Source organism: Oncorhynchus tshawytscha, linkage group LG15 (assembly GCF_018296145.1).
Source record: "Oncorhynchus tshawytscha isolate Ot180627B linkage group LG15, Otsh_v2.0, whole genome shotgun sequence".
NCBI classification, from domain to species: domain Eukaryota; kingdom Metazoa; phylum Chordata; class Actinopteri; order Salmoniformes; family Salmonidae; genus Oncorhynchus; species Oncorhynchus tshawytscha.
This window is the reverse complement of record NC_056443.1, coordinates 20828907-20850971: the sequence shown is the minus strand read 5'-3', so window position 1 is coordinate 20850971 and position 22065 is coordinate 20828907. Positions and strand designations below refer to the sequence as shown.

The 22065-nt window shown below is 42.3% G+C and overlaps 1 protein-coding gene and 1 long non-coding RNA gene across 2 annotated transcripts; both read left to right on the top strand.

The window, feature by feature from the left end:
• Positions 1–17595: 17595 nt before the first annotated feature.
• Positions 17596–19050, top strand: LOC112214878. Its single transcript, XM_024373914.2, has 5 exons — positions 17596–17844; positions 17996–18346; positions 18458–18586; positions 18688–18737; positions 18839–19050. Exons 1-5 carry the CDS (start codon positions 17628–17630, stop codon positions 18953–18955), a joined length of 864 nt encoding a protein of 287 aa, XP_024229682.2. The 5' UTR covers positions 17596–17627; the 3' UTR covers positions 18956–19050.
• A 1916-nt stretch (positions 19051–20966) lies between these two features.
• On the top strand, positions 20967–22065 carry LOC112214682. Its single transcript, XR_002948141.2, has 3 exons — positions 20967–21044; positions 21435–21479; positions 21583–22065. It is a non-coding gene; the product is annotated as an uncharacterized LOC112214682 (long non-coding RNA).

Genomic DNA, 22065 nt, shown 5'->3' with positions numbered 1-22065 from the left:
GCAAAGGGAACAGGACGACTGCACCGTATTGAGGGGAGGATGGATGGGGCCATGTATCGCGAGATCTTGGCCAACAACCTCCTTCCCTCAGTAAGAGCATTGAAGATGGGTCATGGCTGGGTCTTCCAGCATGACAACGACCTGAAACACACAGCCAGGACAACTAAGGAGTGGCTCCGTAAGAAGCATCTCAAGGTCCTGGAGTGGCCTAGCCAGTCTCCAGACCTGAACCCAATAGAAAATCTTTGGAGGTAGCTGAAAGACCGTATTCCCCAGCGACAGCCCCGAAACATGAAGGATGATCTGAAAACAAAGGTTTCTGTACCAAATATTAAGTTCTGCTTTTCTGATGTATCAAATACTTATGCAATAAAATACAAATTAATTACTTAAAAATCATACAATGTGATTTTCTGGATTTTCTGATTTTCTGGATTTTCCGTCTCTCACAGTTGAAGTGTACCTATGATAAAAATTACAGACCTCTACATGCTTTGTAAGTAGGAAAACCTGCAAAATCGTCAGTGTATCAAATACTTGTTCTCCCCACTGTATATTTTAAAAACTTAAACGGCACTGACTGCCACTGGTATATACTAGTCGTTCTGTCTGCCAGGTTAGAGTGAGACGCAGGGGACTGGCTGTCTTAAATGGCTGGAATGATGGTCTCTAGGCCTGATTGGCTGTTCTGAGACCAGCAGAGAGAAGGAAGAGGACACCTACTGTATCATCAGTCCTGCTTCTAACAGTGAACTCTGAAGTTAATGGAGTCCTCAGTAATCAGATGATGATTAACATTCTTATATGTTTTAGATTCTTACACTATCAAAATATTTTATACATTAATTAACAATCTTTTCAAGTGAACTGAAATAGAATAATTACATGCCTTATGTGTGATCGGTCGCTTCAACCGCAGTATAGTGTGGCGTCAGAGTTCGACTCAAACGTGAAGGGGTCAGCTAATTCCCATTTCCTGCAGTTTGTTTCTAACTGACATTAGAAAGGTGACAAGTGCATCAACCACAGTGTGAGGTGATAGGAACTACAACACTGGAGCCAGTGATGACCTGATATTATTGGTTAGTAAAGCGTTTCCCAAAATAGGGGTCACCTGATTTGGGATCGCCTGGCTGTAAAATGGGGTCGCAAGAAAAACTCAGAAATAAAATGAAAACAATTGCGCTTGGTTCAAATAACCAGGGTTACGTCAGTAACCTCCAACAGTCGCTAGATGGGGTTCTAATAAATAGAGCTGTTTCAGTTTTCTATCTACACATTTGGCTCTATATTCGGAATGGTTTAAACTACAAAATATTATGACCCCATTAATGAAGGATAATACTCTCAGGAACACATATGTATCTTCTGTTTCCCTCGAACGTCATCAGAATTATTGCCTGGTGATCTTCTGAACTTCCCAATACCTTTCTGATGCATTTCAGTCACTTCAAACCTTACTTCCTTCAGATAGAAAACTGTCAAAAGTACTGTTAGACTGATTTGAAATAGACTGTCATCGCTCCAATTATAAAAGTAAACATTGGTCATTGATTACATAACTTATTTTACATGGTGGGGTCGCGAAGAATGTTTAATATCAAAATAGTGTCGCGGGCAAAAAAGTTTGGGAACCCCCGGGTTAGTAGCTCTGACACCCAGACAGATCTTCATGCTATGATCATGATCTAAAGACAAGTATGGGTAGCTGCAGCCAATGTGACAGGAGTATGGGCTAGTGGGTTTGTCGAAAGGAGTGGGTGTATGGAAAGTGAATCAGCTAATTTGGCAGATTTGTTGCCACTCAAGACCGTTTTGTGTGGCTGATTTGTGTAACGATCTTCTTCATCTGATGAGGAGTATGAAAGATCGGACCAAAACGCAGCGTGGTAGGTGTCCATTTCAATGAAATATAACTGAACACTGAATACAAAATAACCAAAGTGAAACAATGAAAATCGAAACAGTTCTGTATGGTGAAGCACAGACACAGAAAACAACTACCCACAACCCATAGGGGGAAAACAGGCTGACTAAGTATGGTTCTCAATCAGAGACAACGATGGACAGCTGCCTCTGATTGGGAACCATTCCAGGCCAAAACACATAGAACTATAACACACAGAACAAACATAGAATGCCCACCCCAACTCACACCCTGACCCAACTAAAATAGAAATAAAAAAGGAATTAAGGTCAGGACGTGACAATTTGGCTGAATGATGAGTCGATAAGCTGGTGACCAGTGCACTGACCCGAGGTGCTTCTTACTGGGGAGCTGTATCATGGTCGTGTCGCCAGCGGTAGCTAACGTGCCAATTTTTTACCATCCCATTATCTTTTTTCAATTAGGATAGCAGCATACACATTAACCAATATTGAAAACCATCTAAATGTGATACATACAGTACATACACTATACTACTCAATGGGGAGGGTATGAACGGCAACAACACCAGGACACAGTGCCCTTTGTTTGTCAAGCACCAATGTCCAGCAACGGAGTAGGAAGTAGCTACCTACTGTAGTAGCCAATATCTGGGGGACAGTCACAGTAAGCACACATGTACAACACATGAAGCAACAGTACACCCATCACCTGTACTTCTAATAAAAAATAACAGTTGTCAGTTTTATAATTCAAAATGTACAATTCTTTGTGTAAAACTAACAGAGAAATACGACTCAGACGACCTTGCATGGGCTTCAAAACAGATGTACAAAACAAATGTATGAAAAAAAGATATACTCTTGGGTTATGGTAGCTCAATGTATCGTAGCTGCATGGTTAGGAACTGAAATTAAAAAAACACAGCTCAATCAAAACAGTCTAACTTATATCAGAGTGCTTTTGACACACTAACTCCTTTCCACATGCCCACTACTTTCCTTTCGACACACCCACTCGGCCATTCTCCAGTCACCATACTGGACTGCAACTACCCTTCTCGCAATAACGCCTGTCTCTGAAAAGACTTGACTACTTTGTAGCTGTATCTACAGTCAGGCTAGGGTTAGGTTAGGGTTACGGCTAGGACTAGGGTTAGGGCTGAGGTTTAGGGCTTCAACACTGTCGTGTCTTTGGCTATGCCGGATTAAGTGATATGACATGCTATTCTATAAAATCCTTCCTCCAGAATTAATATTACCTGATTGAGCTAATCATGTAAATGTAATTAACTAGAGAGTCGGGGCACCACAAAATAATATTTATAGAGCTGTTATCTTCCGAATAAACTCTTAAAGACCTAGTAATATTTTACATCAGTAGCAGTCAATATTAATCGTCACCTTAATTCAGTCTCATCTGAAAGTTGTGAATTCTTGGTTATCTTCACGAACCCTGGCTAACAAGTTGAATCAGCAATACAAAATTGAGTTGAATTATTTATTTACTTAAATACCTAACTAATCACACAGAATTACATATACACAGAATGAACTATACCTTAATTACAAATGACGTCATAAAGGAAAACGTCCCTAGCGGGAGGAACAGATATGACAGCTGGTTACACAAAAGAAAAAGGGCTGGTTTTGAGTGAAAGAGTGGGAAGACTGAGGGACACAGGGAGAAGCTGTGCTGTCGTAAATACAGTATCTTACGCATTCTAAATTACCGCCCATTTGGAAAAGGAAAATGCAATAAATATTTACTCTGAGCTGCGCTTCGGTAGGTTGGTGGTAGATGGAATGCCGTGTTGCCAAACCGAGTCCTTTGTCCTTTGAAGAATGTCTCTGGTGGTCAATTGGATATGTTGTAGTAACGTCATTGTGTGGTAGACGGGATACTCTGTCTGTTCTTTCCTGGACCACGTTTGCAGCTGCTGTTGCTAACTCAACGGCTAGGAGGTATCACTTCTGTAGTGAATAAGAGTTCAAAGTTCATACCATTTCGCAACCAAAGCTCACGCTGAGGTTGGCTTAGTTCTGTAGTTGACATGTTAGTCCTTTTAATGCAGAGGCTGCAGACCTCAAGTACTTGGAACAGGAGGGTACATTTTCGACAAGGCTATATATAGTGGAGCGAGAAGGGTGTGTCTGAAAAGTTTTATAACCCATGTCTCTTCACAGGGGCAGGCCACTGATTGAGCAGAGCCCTAACCTTATGAAAACCCAAATCTCTCATTTGGAAGCTAAAATTACATGTAATCTCTTCACCAATAATTTTATATTCAAACATTTAAATTGAACAACAATTCCATGTGACTCCGATAACTACAATGTGCAGACTTTCCACTGTAGAGTTTATGTCATAATGTCATTGATGAGAATGTCTCAGACATATGTTCAATTGGTCGGATTACCAGAATATAGTTCATTTCCCCCCACCTTCTGATGTTCCCAGAATCTCTATGTTAACCAAGGGGTTTTCAAATGTCACATCAGTAGGGTAGAGAGAGGAAAAAAGGGGGAAGAGGTATTTATGTCTGTCATAAACCTACCCCCAGGCCAAAGTCATGACAACACTGTCTGCATCTGGGTCTTCTCCTGAAACGTGATAAAAAATATATTTAATATTTGAGATTCCTAAAAGTAGCCACCCTTCGCCTTGATGACAGCTTTGCACACTCTTGGCATTCTCTCAACCAGCTTCATGAGATTGTCACCTGGAATGCATTTCAATTAAGAGGTGTTCCATGTTAAAAGTTAATTTGTGGAATTTCTTTCCTTCTTAATGCGTTTGAGCCGATAAGTTGTGTTGTGACAAGGTATGGGTGGTATACAGAAGATAGCCCTATTTTGTAAAAGACCAAGTCCATATTACGGCAAGAACAGCTAAAATAAGCAAAGTGAAATGACAGTCCTTCATTACTTTAAGACATGAAGGTCAGTCAATACGGAACATATCAAGAACTTCAAACATTTCTTCAAGCGCAGTCGCAAAAACCATCAATCACTATGATGAAACTGGCTTTCAAGATGACTGCCACAGGAAAGGAAGACCCAGAGTTACCTCTGCTGCAGAGGATAAGTTCATTAGAGTTAACTGCACCTCAGATTGCAGCCCAAATAAATGCTTCATGGAGTTCAAGTAACAGACACATCTTAACATCAACTGTTCAGCGGAGACTGCGTTTATCAGGCCTTCATGTTCGAATTGCTGCAAAGAAACCACTTCTAAAGGACACTGTTAGCAGTTGATGTTACTCTTCAATAACACAGACCCCAAAGCAAATCAGGGGGAGGAAAATAGGTTTATTCAAAAGAGAACAAATCAGTGTGAGGAGGAAGATGTTCATTCTCCCCTGTCCTCAGTTATTATCTTCAGTGATTCTCTCCTGTGTGTCACATTCTGACCTTAGTTCTTTTGTTATGTCTTTGTTTTAGTATGGTCAGGGTGTGCGTTGGGTGGGTTGTCTATGTTAGTTTTTCTATGATTTGCTATTTCTGTGTTTGGCCTGGTATGGTTCTCAATCAGAGGCAGCTGTCAATCGTTGTCCCTGATTGAGAACCATATTTAGGTAGCCTGTTTTCTATTGTGTTTCAGATTATTTTCTGTTTTCTGTTGTGTGTCTGCACCAGCCAGAACTGTTTTCGGTTGTTCTCTTTGTTAGTTTTGTTATTTCCATGTTCCGTAATAAATATGGACACATATCACGCTGCACCTTGGTCCTCCTCTTCTCCTTCATACGACGACCGTTACACTGTGATTCTCTCCACAGAACAGGATGTCGTTTTTTAACCCAGCCCAAGCCTGTTGTCGACCAATTAGAATTCCTTTGCACTAAAACTGGGCCAATGGCCAAGTATCCTATTTCAGGTTCAATGTATAAACAATTTGGACCAATGAGAACTTGCCATGTAGCCATGAGTCCCGGACTGAAATTCCTCCCATGTCTCTGACCCATTGATATTACAAAAAAAACACTATTTCCATTGATCGTTAGTACTCTATTGATCTCTCATCCTCTGCGTTGTGTATTTATCTTCAAAATATTCTTACAACACCAATAAGAAGAAGAGTCTAGCTTGGGCCAAGAAATACGAGCACTGGTTATTACACCGGTGGAAATCTGTCTGATGAGTCCTGGTCTGATGAGTCCAAATTGGAGATTTTTGGTTCCAACCACCGTGTCTTTGTGAGACGCAGAGTAGCTGAACGGATGATCTCCACATGTGTGGTTCCCACCGTGAGCATGGAAGAGGAAGTGTGATGTGTGGGTTGCTTTGCTGGTGACACTGTCTGTGATTTAGTTAGAATTCAAGGCACACTTAATCAGCATGGCACCACAGCATTCTGTAGCGGTACGCCATCCCATCTGGTTTGCGCTAAGCAGGACTAACATTTGTTTTTCAACAGGACAATGACCCAACACACCTCCAGGCTGTGTATTGCCTATTTGACCAAGAACTAGAGTGATGGAGTGCTGCATCAGATGACCTGGCCTCCACGATCACCCAACCTCAACCCAATTCAGATGGTTTGGGATGAGTTGGACCGCAGAGTGAAGGAAAAGCAGCCAACAAGTACTCAGCATGTGGGAACTCCTTCAAGACTGCTGGAAAAGCATTCCTGTCACGTTCTGACCTTTATTTCCTTTGTTTTGTCATTATTTAGTATGGTCAGGGCGTGAGTTGGGGTGGGCAGTCTATGTTTGTTTTTCTATGATTTGGGTATTTCTATGTTTCGGCCTAGTATGGTTCTCAATCAGAGGCAGGTGTCATTAGTTGTCTCTGATTGAGAATCATACTTAGGTAGCCTGGGTTTCACTGTGTGTTTGTGGGTGATTGTTCCTGTCTCTGTGTTTGCACCAGAATAGGGCTGTTTAGGTTTTCTCACGTTTATTGTTTTTGTTAGTCTATTCATGTATAGTTTTGCTTTATTATAGAACCATGAATAGAAACCACGCTGCATTTTGATCCGCCTCTCCTTCAACTCAAGAGAACCGTTACAATTCCAGGTCAAGTTGGTTGAGAGAATGCCAAGAGTGTGCAAAGCTGTCATCAAGGCAAATGGTGGCTACTTTGAAGAATATAAAATATATTTTGATTTGTTGAACACTTTTTCGGTTACTACATTATTCCATACGTTTTGCTTCATAGTTTTGATGTCTTCTCTATTATTCTACAATGTAGAAAATAGTACAAAAATAAAGAAAAAACATTGAATGAGTAGGTGTGTCTAAACCTTTGACTGGTACTGTATAATCCATCTGTTGTGTGTAGCCTTGTGGTCCTCTATGAGCCCCACCAAATTCAAACACCTAAATCTGTTGCTCCCATACTTTTTTGGCCCTGTGACCCAATTTTGAAATCCAACATTTTTCAAGACCCCACCATATTAAAAGTGTAATGTAATCAATGGCTAATGTTTACTTGTAATGTTTACTGTAATCAACGGCCAAGTCAGTCTGAAGTACTTCTGACAGAACTTCAATCTTGAAGGAAGTGTGGTTTGAAGTGATTGAAATGCATCAGAAAGGTATTGGGAAGTAGAGAATATCACCAGGTAATAAAGTTTTTGTGTAGAAAAGAATGTCATCATTGATCATGCCCCCCATAATCTTATTTAGTGCCTGGTCTTGTCCACTCTGTTCTAATGAGTCCTGAGTGCTTGTGGTCATTGTAGAGGGAAACAGAAGACACACACGTGTTCCTTAGAGTCTTATCTTTCAGGGATAGGGTCATAATATTTTGTAACTTAAACTGTTCAAAAGATAGAGACAACAGAAACCGCTATGTTTATTACAACTGCAACTAACAGCTAAGAGTGATTTTGTAAGTTTTACTTCAGATTTTTTTCTCATGACCCTATTTTTGAATCAGGGGACACCACATGGGGTCGCAACCTCTGACCTATATGAACCTAACCGAACCCTAACACCAATCTCCATATTGATTCAACGCAAATATGCTACACTTCTGTTTTTACACCCCACATAAAATGTCTGTGTCAATTCTGCTTTCTGTAAATAGACATTGTGGTCCAATACTAACTACCACGCCCCCAACCAATGAAATCCCTTTTGATTTCACTGTGATCTCAACGTGAATAAAGAGGTGTTCTCTGATTCACAACCACACAGAATGGCGAGAACCTTCCTACCAGCTCTACTGCTCTATGGATTGAGTAAGTAAGCTACTGTTGAATCTATCATGGAGACAGAGTAAGATTGACTGCATCCATCATGTATAACCAGAATGTTCAGTGCAGCACTTCTTCCTGATTCATTTTTTGAAATAATTTATTACCCCGTTTTCGTGGTATCCAATTGGTAGTTACAGTCTTGTCTCATTGCTGCAACTCCCATACGAACTCGGGAGAGGTGAAGGTCGAGAGCCATGCGTCCTCCGAAACACAACCCAATCAAGCCACACTGCTTCTTGACACAATGCCCACTTAACCCGGAAGCCAGCCGCACCAATGTGTCGGAGGAAACACTGTGCACTTGGCGACCATATCAGCGTGTACTGCCCCCAGCCTGCCACAGGAGTCGCTAGTGTGCGATGGGACAAGGACATCCCTGCCAGCCAAACCCTCCACTAACCCAGACGACGCTGGGTCAATTGTTTGTCGACCCTTGGGTCTCCCGGTCGCTGGCGGCTGTGACATGCTGGACTCAAACCCAGAATCTCTAGTGGCACAGCTAGCACGGCGATGCCAAGCCTTAAACCACTGCACCACTTGGGAGGCCCTTCTTCCTGATTTCTAACATGTACATGTGATAACAGCAATTATAGTCATTAACTTCCTTCTCTGTGTTTCAGATTTGGTCTCTGCTTTGGTTTCTCAGTCTCAAACTATGGAGGTTCGTACTGGGGACACCATCACCTTGCAGTGCTCCAATCTTACGATGGCTGCGGGACACACAGCATGGTTCAAGCAAGTCAACGGATCAGAGCCTGTGTGTATCTCGTCCATGTACGGCTTTAATTCAACACCTGATCTTCATAATGGTTTTCAAAGAAGCCATTTTGGAATGTTCAGCAACAACACCACTAACTTCCTCAAAATCACAAATGTTGAAATAGGTGACTGTGGCCTGTATTTCTGTGGATTGTATCCACATTGCCACATGTTCTTTGTCAATGCAACATATCTAAAAATTAAAGGTACGCTTTCAACTATTTATCTGGCTTTTGATACATTTGAAAATGTGTATCAACCTAATCAGGAGTTATCATGAAACAAAGGCAAAGCATTGATGGACATATTTTTTTACATCAAATTCAGGGCATAATTCTCAAAGACAACCACAAAATGATCAGGTAAATACTTTATCATTAAATACTGACATATAAGCATTTCAGTAACTGTGAAAATGTAGTCTGTCATGGTGTTTGTAAAACAGAACCAAGATCCCAATGCATTGAATTATGTTTCCCTGAATTTCACCTCCAAGAAGAGGAAGATGGAGAGGAGAAGAGAGAAGGAGCTGGACCCCCGTATAGTGTGTTATGTTCTAAATTAACAGAGTAAAAACTCACAGACGATTATTAAAGCTCAAACCAAGTTTATCTCCTAATGGGTCAGACAGCTGAAGAGACAAAGACATGTTCACACCAGCACAAGTATACATACCCCAATTTTGGTGAAGTCTCCTCCTTCCCTCAAAACATGACATCTTTTTTTATTTTATTTTAATTTTATTTTACCTTTATTTAACCAGGTAGGCAAGTTGAGAACAAGTTCTCATTTACAATTGCGACCTGGCCAAGATAAAGCAAAGCAGTTCGACAGATACAACGACACAGAGTTACACATGGAGTAAAACAAACATACAGTCAATAATACAGTATAAACAAGTCTATATACAATGTGAGCAAATGAGGTGAGAAGGGAGGTAAAGGCAAAAAAGGCCATGGTGGCAAAGTAAATACAATATAGCAAGTAAAACACTAGAATGGTAGTTTTGCAATGGAAGAATGTGCAAAGTAGAAATAAAAATAATGGGGTGCAAAGGAGCAAAATAAATAAATAAATAAAAATTAAATACAGTTGGGAAAGAGGTAGTTGTTTGGGCTAAATTATCGGTGGGCTATGTACAGGTGCAGTAATCTGTGAGCTGCTCTGACAGTTGGTGCTTAAAGCTAGTGAGGGAGATAAGTGTTTCCAGTTTCAGAGATTTTTGTAGTTCGTTCCAGTCATTGGCAGCAGAGAACTGGAAGGAGAGGCGGCCAAAGAAAGAATTGGTTTTGGGGGTGACTAGAGAGATATACCTGCTGGAGCGTGTGCTACAGGTGGGAGATGCTATGGTGACCAGCGAGCTGAGATAAGGGGGACTTTACCTAGCAGGGTCTTGTAGATGACATGGAGCCAGTGGGTTTGGCGACGAGTATGAAGCGAGGGCCAGCCAACGAGAGCGTACAGGTCGCAATGGTGGGTAGTATATGGGGCTTTGGTGATAAAACGGATTGCACTGTGATAGACTGCATCCAATTTGTTGAGTAGGGTATTGGAGGCTATTTTGTAAATGACATCGCCAAAGTCGAGGACTGGTAGGATGGTCAGTTTTACAAGGGTATGTTTGGCAGCATGAGTGAAGGATGCTTTGTTGCGAAATAGGAAGCCAATTCTAGATTTAACTTTGGATTGGAGATGTTTGATATGGGTCTGGAAGGAGATTTTACAGTCTAACCAGACACCTAAGTATTTGTAGTTGTCCACGTATTCTAAGTCAGAGCCGTCCAGAGTAGTGATGTTGGACAGGCTGATAGGTGCAGGTAGCGATCGGTTGAAGAGCATGCATTTAGTTTTACTTGTATTTAAGAGCAATTGGAGGCCACGGAAGGAGAGTTGTATGGCATTGAAGCTTGCCTGGAGGGTTGTTAACACAGTGTCCAAAGAAGGGCCGGAAGTATACAGAATGGTGTCGTCTGCGTAGAGGTGGATCAGGGACTCACCAGCAGCAAGAGCAACCTCATTGATGTATACAGAGAAGAGAGTCGGTCCAAGAATTGAACCCTGTGGCACCCCCATAGAGACTGCCAGAGGTCCGGACAGCAGACCCTCCGATTTGACACACTGAACTCTATCAGAGAAGTAGTTGGTGAACCAGGCGAGGCAATTATTTGAGAAACCAAGGCTGTCGAGTCTGCCGATGAGGATGTGGTGATTGACAGAGTCGAAAGCCTTGGCCAGATCAATGAATATGGCTGCACAGTAATGTTTCTTATCGATGGCGGTTAAGATATCGTTTAGGACCTTGAGCGTGGCTGAGGTGCACCCATGACCAGCTCTGAAACCAGATTGCATAGCAGAGAAGGTATGGTGAGATTCGAAATGGTCGGTAATCTGTTTGTTGACTTGGCTTTCGAAGACCTTAGAAAGGCACGGTAGGATAGATATAGGTCTGTAGCAGTTTGGGTCAAGAGTGTCCCCCCCTTTGAAGAGGGGGATGACCGCAGCTGCTTTCCAATCTTTGGGAATCTCAGACGACACGAAAGAGAGGTTGAACAGGCTAGTAATAGGGGTGGCAACAATTTCGGCAGATGTTGTTGTCAGGCAGGAAGTTAAGTGATGTGGGTAATAAATTGTTCCTTCTCCCTTAACGTGACTTGACCTGACCTCGGCCCCCATTCCTCACTAATCCACAGTTGTCCACCTTTATCAGTGACCGCAACCACCTGATTGCCTTTTCCTTAATCAGTAACATTTCAAACCCCTGGCTCATATCCAACCTTAGTTGACTCCACCATATACATTCCCCCTACAGATGACCATTAACTTTTGGTGTAGCAACCAGACTGTTGCCCTTCTCCTTTCCATAGGATACCTGATAATTAACAATCTTTAAAGTTTAGAAGTCAGAACCCATTAAGTGTATGCTGCTACAAGATGGTAAAGTGGAGGAGGATGGAAGAGGAAAATTGGTTGTCCATATCTTTGAATACATGTTTAAATCATTCTATATTGTATGTGTAGTTAAATAAAATGTATTGAAATGTAAATCAGTAAATATCTCTTCAGTGTTTGTGAGTTGTACCTCAGGGCCACTGTAGCCCTCTCCAACTCAGGCCACACAGCTCAGTGGTTCAGGGTGTGGTTAGAGAGGACCAAAATTGCCTTTGTCATGATGTTATTCCCCCCTTAGTATTTCCTGTCTTGGCTTTGCACTGGTCACAGCCCCCTATTCCGAGAAGCACCTTATAAGGAGAATATGATTGGGGTCTGAGGTAGAGGAGGTGCCAGTAAGTGTACGCATCACTTCCCGTGGTGTGAGTGACAGGAAGGAGCAGCTCAGTGTAGAGTGAGACCTGCTGAGGTGAACATCACTGGGTCTCTCATAGACTAACACTGGGGGATTAAATGTCCCTTATTCTCTCTCTCTCTCTCTCTCTCTCTCTCTCTCTCTCTCTCTCTCTCTCTCTCTCTCTCTCTCAGTATGTCTCATCAAATTTCCAGTCAACCAGCCAAAAGATGGCTTTGAGACCGAAAAGATGGCTCTTTTCACACCTCTCTTCATCTGTTCATCTGGACGGTAAACACCAGACCAGTTCCAGTCAGTTAGATGTGCAAAGCCAAAAGCATTTTCCCAACCTTAAAATGTGCATAATTGTGCATTCTTAAACTATCGGTCCTGAGTTATGAGAATAGATCTATAATCACACACTATTTTTTATTTATTTAGGGTCATTTATTTAGGGTCAATTTCTCATTTGGATCTCGAGTTGAAAACATTTAAGAACCACAAAGAAGATCTCTACAAGATGGCACTGACAGAGAGGGCTGCCTCGCTTCTAGTCCCTAGGAAACTTTGCAGTATTTAGTTTTTTATGTACTATTTCTGACGTTGTTAGCCCAGAAAATCTTAAGTGTTATTGCATACAGCCGGGAAGAACTATTGGATATCAGAGCGAGGTCAACTTACCAGCACTACGACCAGAAAAACAACTTTCCCGAAGCGGAATCCTTTTTCCGAACCATCCAGGGCATTTTAACTGATTCCAGCCACCTGGATTCTTTGTAAATCGCGCCCGACGGGAATAAACATCTCTCTGGGAAGAAGAAGGCGGGGGTGAATGTTTCATGATTAACGACTCATTGTGTAATTGTAACAACTTACAGGAACTCATATCCCTTTGTTCACCTGACCTAGAATTCCTCACAATCAAATGCCGACCGTATTATCTCCCAAGGGAATTCTGCTTTCATTATTGTCACAGCCGTGTATATCCCCCCTCAAGCCGATACCATGATGGCCCTCATAGAACTTCACTGGACTTTATGCAAACTGGAAACCATATATTCTGACGCTGCATTTATTGTAGCTGGGGATTCTAACAAAGCAAATTTGAGAACAATAGTGCTTAAATTCTATCAGCATATTGACTGTAGCACTCACGCTGGTAAATCACTGGATCACTGCTACTCTAACTTCTGCGATGCATACAAGTCCCTCCCCCACCCTCCTTTCGGCAAATCTGACCACGACTCCATTTTGGTCCTCCCTTCCTATAGGCAGAAACTCAAACAGGTTATACCCGTGCTAAGGACTATTCAATGCTGGTCTGACCATTTGGAATCCACGCCTCAAGATTGGTTTGATCACGCGGACTGGGACATGTTCCTGGTAGCCTCAGAGAATAATATCAACATATACACTGATTCGGTGAATGAGTTTATAAGAAAGTGCATAGGAGATGTTGTACCCACTGTGACTATTAAAACCTACCCTAACCAGAAACCGTGGATAGATAGCTGCATTTGCGCAAAACTGAAAGCACGAACCACCACATTTAACCATGGAGAGGTGACTGGGAATATAGCCAAATTCAAACAGTGTAGTTATTCCCTCTGCAAGGCAATCAAACAAGTGAAATGTCAGTATAGAGACAAGGTGGAGTCAGAATTCAATGGCTCAGACACGAGACGTACTGTATGTGGCAGGGTCTACAGACAATCACAGACTACAAAAGGAAAACCAGCCACGTACGGACATCGACGTCTTGCTTTCAGACAAATGAAACACCTTCTTTGTCCCCTTTGAGGATAATATAGTGCCACCGACGCGGCCTGCTACCAAGGACTGTGGGCTCTCCTTCTCCATGGCCGACGTGAGTCCGACAGTTAAACGTGTTAACCCTCACAAGGCTGCCAGCCCAGATGGCATCCCTAGCCGCTTCCTCAGAGCATGCGCAGACCAGCTGGCTGGTGTGTTTACGGACATATTAAATCTCTCCCTATCCCAGTCTGCCGTCCTCACATGCTTCAAGATGGCCATCATCATGCATCGCGCCGAAAGAGATAATCACCTCTCTAGGAAGAGGAAGGGCGGGGGTGTATACTTTATGATTAACAACTAACAACCAAGTCCTTCTGCTCTTCTAGTAATTTATAGTCACAGCTGTGTACATCCCCCCTCAAGCGAACACCAAGACGGCCCTCAAGGAACTTCACTGGAAACTATATACGAGGAGGCTGCATTTATTGTAGCTAGGGATTAAAACAAAGCTAATTTGAGATCAATGTTATCTAAATTTTATCAGCATATTGATTGCACGACACGTAGGGCTAATACTCTCGACCGCTGCTACTCCAACTTCTGCGATGCATACAAAGCCCTCCCACGCCCTCCCTTCGACAAATCTGACCACGACGCCATCTTGCTCGTCCCGGCTTATAGATAGAAACTCAAACAGGATGTGCCAGTGACGAGAGCCATTCAACGCCGGTCTGACCAATTGGAAGCCACGCTCCAAGATTGTTTTGATCACGCGGACTGGAATATGTTCCAGTCAACCTCCGAGAACGACATTGATCTATACGCTGACTCTGTGAGTGCGTTAATAAATAAGTGCATTGGAGATGTCATACCCACTGTGACGACTAAAACATACCCTAACCAAATTGATTATGGTGACTTGTTGTATATGCATGCAACCTCATCTATCTTACAGAGACTGGACTCTGTTTAACATGCTTCCTTGCTCTTTATTACAAATGCCACCCACCATAGCACATTGTACCAAATGGTAGGTTGGACCTCACTTTATATGTGCAGAAAGATACATTTGTTTGTGTTCCTCTACAAACCCTTTTGGGCAAACTCCCTATTTACCTCTGCAGTCTGGTCTCCTTCACCACCAGCAGTTACCGTACCCGGTGTGCTAGGTGGATGCTACTTAAAGTCCCCAGGACATTCCCAGTATTAGACAAGACTGCCTTCTCTTCTCGTGCAGCAGACGCATGGAATAGTCTACAATCCATGCTTCATCTAGATATGTTAGTGTCACTGAATTAATTTAAAATATTGATGGGAGACTCTGTTTTTTAGGCTGGATCATGATGTTGTATTGTAGTATGTTATAATTATGTAATGTATTGATTGTTGCTGCCTTCTTGGCCAGGTCTCCCTTGAAAAAGAGACTCTGGGTCTCAATGAGATTTTCCTGGTTAAATAAATGTAAAAAAATAAATAAATACAGAAACCGTGGATGGGTGGCGGCATTCGCGAAAAACTGAAAGCGCAATCCACCGCATTTAACCACGGAAAGAGGTCTGGTGATATGGCTGAATATAAACAGTGTAGTTATTGCCTCCGCAAGGCAATCAAACAAGCAAAATGCCGGTACAGGGTGGAGTCGCAATTAAACGGCTCAGACACAAGACGTATGTGGCAGGGTCTACAGGAAATCACGGACTACAGAAACAGCATTGTCTTGTTAGCGAGCAGCGGCTCGCTAACAAAGACTGCGCCCCCCTCTCTCCTTCTCAGTGGCCAACGTGAGTAAAACATTGAAACATATTAACCCTCGCAAGGCTGCAGGCCCAGACGGCATCCCTAGCTGCGTCTTCAGAGCATGTGCAGACCAGCTGGCTGGTATGTTTCCGGACATATTTAATCGCTCCCTATCCCAGTCTGTTGTCCCATATACTTCAAGATGGCTACCATTGTTCCTGTACCCAAGAAGGCAAAGATAACTGAACTAAATGATTACCGCCCAGTAGCACTCACTTCTGTCATCATGAAGTGCTTTGAGAGGCTAGTCAAGGATCATATCACCGCCACCTTGCCAGACACCCTCGTCCCACTTCAGTTTGCATATCTCCCCAATAGGTCCACAGATGACGCAATCGCCATCACACTGCACACTGCCCTATCCTATCTGGACAAGAGGAATACTTACAGTATGTAAAAATGCTGTTCATTGACTATAGCTCAGCATTCAACACCATAGTACCCTCCAAACTGATCATTAAGCTTGAGCCCCTGGGTCTCAACCCAGCCCTGTGCAATTGGGTCCTGGACATCCTGATGTGCCACCCCCAGGTGGTGAACGTAGGAAACAACATATCCACTTTGCTGATCCTCAACACTGGGGCCCCACATGGGTGCGTGCTCAGCCCCCTCCTGTTTGCAGGAGTTTGCAGATGACACAACAGTAGTAGGCTTGATTACCAACAATGACGAGACATCCTACAGGGAGGAGGTGAGGGCACTTGGAATGTGGTGTCAGGAAAACAACCCTTCACTCAACGTCAACAAAACAAAGGAGATGATCATGGACTTCAGGAAACAGCAGCGGGAGCATCCCCCTATCCACATCGATGGGACAACAGTGGAGAAGATAAAGAGTTTTAAGTTCCTCGGCGTACACATCACGGACAAACTGAAACAGTTCACCCACACAGACAGTATGGTGAAGACAACGCCTCTTCGACCTCAGGAGGCTGACGAAATTTGGCTTATCACCTAAAACCCTCACAAACCTTTACAGATGCACATTTGAGAGCATCTTGTTGGGCTGTATCACCGCCTAGTACGACAACTGCACCGCCCACAACCGCAAGGCTCTCCAGAGAGTGGTGCGGTATGCACATCGCATTACAGCAGACAAACTACCTGCCCTCCAGGACACCTACAGCACCTAATGTCACAGGAAGGACAAATATCATCAAGGATAACAACCACCCGAGACACTGCATGTTCACTCCGCTACCATCCAGAAGGTGACGTCAGTATAGGTGCATCAAAGTTGAGACCGAGAGACCGAAAAACAGCTTCTATCTCAAGGCCATCAGACTGTTAAACAGCGATCCCTAACACAGAGAGGCTGCTGCCTACATACAGACTTGAAATCATTGGCCCCTTTAATAAGTGGATCACTAGTCACTTTAGTATTGCCACTTTAATAATGCTTACATATCTTGCATTACTCGTCTCATCTGTATACACTACCGGTCAAACGTTTTAGACCACCTACTCATTCAAGGGTTTTTCTTTATTTTTTTACTATTTTCTACATTGTAGAACAATAGTGAAGACATCAAAACTATGAAATAACACATATGCAATCTTGTAGTGACCAAAAAAGTGTAAAACAAAACAAAATATATTCTATATTTGAGTAGCCACCCTTTCCCTTGATGACAGCTTTGCACACTCTTAGCATTCTCTCAACCAGCTTCACTTGGAATTATTTTCTAACAGTCTTGAAGAACTTCCCACATATGCTGAGCACTTATTGGCTGCTTTTCCTTCACTATGCAGTCCCGATCTCTGGATCTTTGGTTGTTTACTTTGACAGTTTGTGCTTTCACCAAACCAAAAGTAATCCAACCAACCCCTGTGATGATTACTAAGCTGGGAGGCTCTGTGACTCTCACCTGCTATTGTCCGGATGAGTCGGTGACCAGATTTTTTTGGTTCAAGCAGAGTTTAGGACAGGAACCCCTCCACATGGCATCATCTCTTTATGCTGGCCAAGAGAGTTATTATTCAAACAACTTTATCAAGGACTTTACTGAGACCAATCGTTTGGGTGTGAGGAGAGGAGACTACAGCTGTAACTTGACCATATCCAAGACAGAGCCAGGGGACTCAGCTATGTACTTTTGTTCTACTACAGACATCTATGAGCAAACATTTGGAGAGGGAACTGTTTTATTTGTCAAAGGTAACTAAACATTTGCTTCTTTAATTTCAAAATGTGTGTCCCTGTATGTTGGTATATTTGTACAGCTGCTTCATCAAATGCTAGTGATGAATACATGGCTTTTCATGTTTTTCACCCACTTAGTCTTACTTTAATTACTCACTCTCTTCAGACTCAGAGTCCAACAGCATGTCTGTGCTCCAGCAGCCTGTGTCTGAGTCAGTCCAGCCAGGAGACTCTGTGACTCTGAACTGTACAATTCACACTGAGACCTGTGCAGGAGAACACAGTGTCTATTGGTTCAGACATGGCTCAGGAGAATCCCGTCCAGGAATAATTTACACCCATAGAAACAGAAGTGATCAGTGTGAGAAGAGCTCTGAGGCTGGGTCTCCTCCACAGAGCTGTGTCTACAACCTCCCAAAGAGGAACCTCAGCCTCTCTGATGCTGGGACTTACTACTGTGCTGTGGCCTCATGTGGGGAGATACTCTTTGGGAACGGGACCAAGTTGGACATTGACGGTAGGTGATACAGCTTCTATTTTATTTTATATCTACTGTATAGTCTACTGTGTAGAACATACATTTACTAGCTATTCTGGGTTTCTTCTGTTACTGTTTGAATTTCAACAGACCATAGAGCAGATCCTCTTCTCTTGGTGTCCTGCCTGGGTGTAGTATTGTGTGTCACGTTCACCTTGATCATTGTCCTGGTTTGCATCATGTACAAGATGAACAACACAACATGTGTGCAGTGCAGAGGTAAGTTACTATCCCTTGATATTCGTTGATGTCACCATTTGTTGTTGTTTCAGTAGTGGAAGAAGTAAAAGTATCCTAATCTTTTTTGTCATTCGTTTTAGGACTCGTCTCTCAGACCAGAAGTCCTTCAGTTACCAGATCAGATGTAGGGGTAAGCAGAAATACTTTTATATTGTCTGAAGTCTATTGTGAAGCTTGTCTTTAACCAACTTAACTAATTGAATGTCAACAATGCTATTTTGTGCTTCACAGGACCAAGATGGAGACAGTCTCCATTACGTTGCTCTGAATCTGAGCAACAAGAAGAACAGGTCTAGAAGACAGAGAGGTCACATGGAGACAGTGGTGTATGCTGGGATCAGACAGTAGAACTGGATGAATGAACCAATGATCATTTTATACTAGATAACTCTTTATTAACTAGTTCTAGCTTCATGAACTATCTGTGAATGCATAAGCAGTCAAATGTGATAAACAGTGGTCATAGCTTTTTTTGTTATACAATGTTGAAAACATTGAATGCATTGCTTCTCTAACAAACATTTTTTTAATGTTATTATAATATCAATAATTAGGGGTGGTGCTTATATTTGTCTTGGTACACAAGTGTGTAATGAAAATGTTTTTGTTTGTTTATTGCTAACCCAACTCCCCCCGAGACACCCGCAGGGAGTGGGTTCACAGCCAGGGTCACCATTGTACAGCACACCGGGAGCAATTAGGGTTAAGTGCCATGCCCAAGGGCACAGTGACAGATTATTATTATTTTATTGTTGTATTTGTTGTGACCATTTTAGCAACAGTGAACTAGTTGATTGCGTTTAAAACTGTTTCCCACTGCATACTATGATGATGTGGCGCGTTGTACAGACGGATGCTCTTAACTGTCTCAGACATTATGGTCTGTTTACAAAGCCTTGTGGTGAAGGTGGAAGTGTTGCAGTAACTTTCCACTGATGGAAACTAACCTCTTATAGACATTTAACACAGGAAGACTGACCTGCACCCACACTTCTCTCTACATTGTCCCTTAGGGCCCTGTATTGTTCACACCCCTTAGTGTGAAACAGACTCTCAAGGGTCTCTCAACACAAATGTGTAGGTCAAAGTCTAGCAGTTCCACATCATGCTATGGTAAATGATTTAGGCTTCTTGCAACAGAACTACTCATAGTGAAAGTTGCACAATAGCCAATACCACAGAGGAAGGGCAGGCCATAGTTAGGCCTCATTCTGTTGTAGTGTTAGTTTTTTAGTTTTTTAGTTAAGACTACTGATTGCATGCCACACACAAACTCACATACACAGCAACCTATTTACAGGTAGTCTGTGGTCTGCTATGAACAAAACACGAGGCTGTAGCTAGATGTACTTTGGTGAGGCCTGTTGGGCTTCTGCACAGGACCTACCGAACGTCTCTCTCTCTCCATGTGGTTTCCAGCAGGATGTCTCAGTGGTGTCAGTCAGTTGTTTCACATACTCTATACTTGCTCTTCAAGTTGCCCATTTTAGCAACAGTAGACCACTATTTTCATGATGCAGCTTGTTATCTGTATATATATTCAGATGAACTTTCTATTCGGTCATTTGACCAAGACATCTGAGGTACTTTGCCTAACACACATGACAGTTTTAAGTGTGATGTAAAGCATCATCATCATCTGGGACACGAAGAAAGAGCCTCCTCATATTTATGTCATGGGAGGGCTTTTATCTGTCCATACATTGGAGAATAAAATGTATATGAGATATTGCTGGCTAAGCAAATATCATATTTACATCATGTGATGGGTGAGGTTCCTTTGAGTCCATACTTTGGAGAATAAATTGTATATGAGATAAGACTATTACCATGTTTTCTGTAGATGTTTCTCTGTGTTATGAAGTGATTGTGTGGTGGTCATAGAAGCCCTCGAGGATGACAGGGTCATAAAATGTGGCCAACAAGATCACAACTACTGTATGATTCCCATGGACCACAACGGCAAGAACAACTGATGAAGTAAAGTGATCCATTGATGCTTGTGGTTATGTCTTATACAACACTGGACAAACCCTCAGGTGGACGGCTGTAGTACATAGTATTGTAGACAGTATGAGCTGTATTGAGGTCTAATAAAGGATGAATCCACACTCGTCACATTCAGTTTCACATTCAGTTTCAAAAATAAAAAGTAACATAGTCATTTTCAAACTTGCAATGTGATAAAGTTGTGCAACACATGTTCGAGCTGTACAACAACCTGAATGGACAGTGTTTGTTGCATTCATGACCTACTGGCCAGCCAATCAAATCTGACCATCCAGATCAGACGGTACCGGAGATCAACCAATGAAAGCAAACACAAGTTCCTTTTCTCTTCTGTAGAGAGACTGCATTTCACACAGGTCAATATCATCACTTGAAGGAACAAGCCAGATGGACGAACTCTTCATCTTTCTTTTCATCTGGAAAGCTTGTAAGTAACATCTAGGTCAATTTACTAATCTTATAACTGTTAAACATACATTACAGGTTCTTCCCTCAGTGGGGCAAAAAAGTATTTAGTCAGCCACCAATTGTGCAAGTTCTCCTACTTAAAAAGATGAGAGAGGCCTGCATATGAGTAGTTACACTAATATCCTTGCTGTTGTTTTGCATGTTTCCTGCATATGAGTAGTTACACTAATATCCTTGCTGTTGTTTTGCATGTTTCCAGCATATGACTAGTTACAGTAATTGTTGTAACTTGCTGTTGTGGAATTTTTCTTTGACTATAATTTTTTCCGATGTTCAAACCATATTGATGGTTTCAGCGAGATAGCTTGTATATGTAACACGTTTTTATCTACTTGTTTTTCATTTGAAGATGCATAGATGCACTGATAGATCACCAACCCCATCAGTCAATCAGGTAAACTCTTTGTTGTATCACTTTTTTCTCCATCTCAAAAGGGGTTTATCTAGGAGATGTGACCAGTATAATGTCTTGTTATGGCTCCACCTCTCTCACACAGAACCAAGACAGTGACGTGGTAAACTATGCAGGTGTGAGTTTCACCACCAAGAAAAGCCCCTCCTCCAGAAGAGAGAGAGCCCAGACCAGCAGAGAGGATGCAGAGTACTCTGAGGTCAGGTAACTTCAGCAGGAGTGAGATATGTGAACAACCTCACCACATTGAACAGAAACCACATCCATATACAATAGAAATAACTTCGAAGGCCTTGTGATGACTGGTAAAACAACTGCTTTTAGTATGTAAATAATAGCTAAATAAAATAGGAAATAGCTCTACTTGTAACCTGGAGAAGCAACATGTATTCGAATATTCGATGAGTAGGCTTTCATTGTTTCTCCAATGTCTTAAATATGCAAATGACCTCATTTCCGGTCACAACTTGCAGACTTGTTTTCGAGTTGCTGTGCGTTTTGTTGCCAACCTATTTTGCTACCTGACAATTTTACAGTTTTTACTTTTTAATGACCGTTTATATTTTAG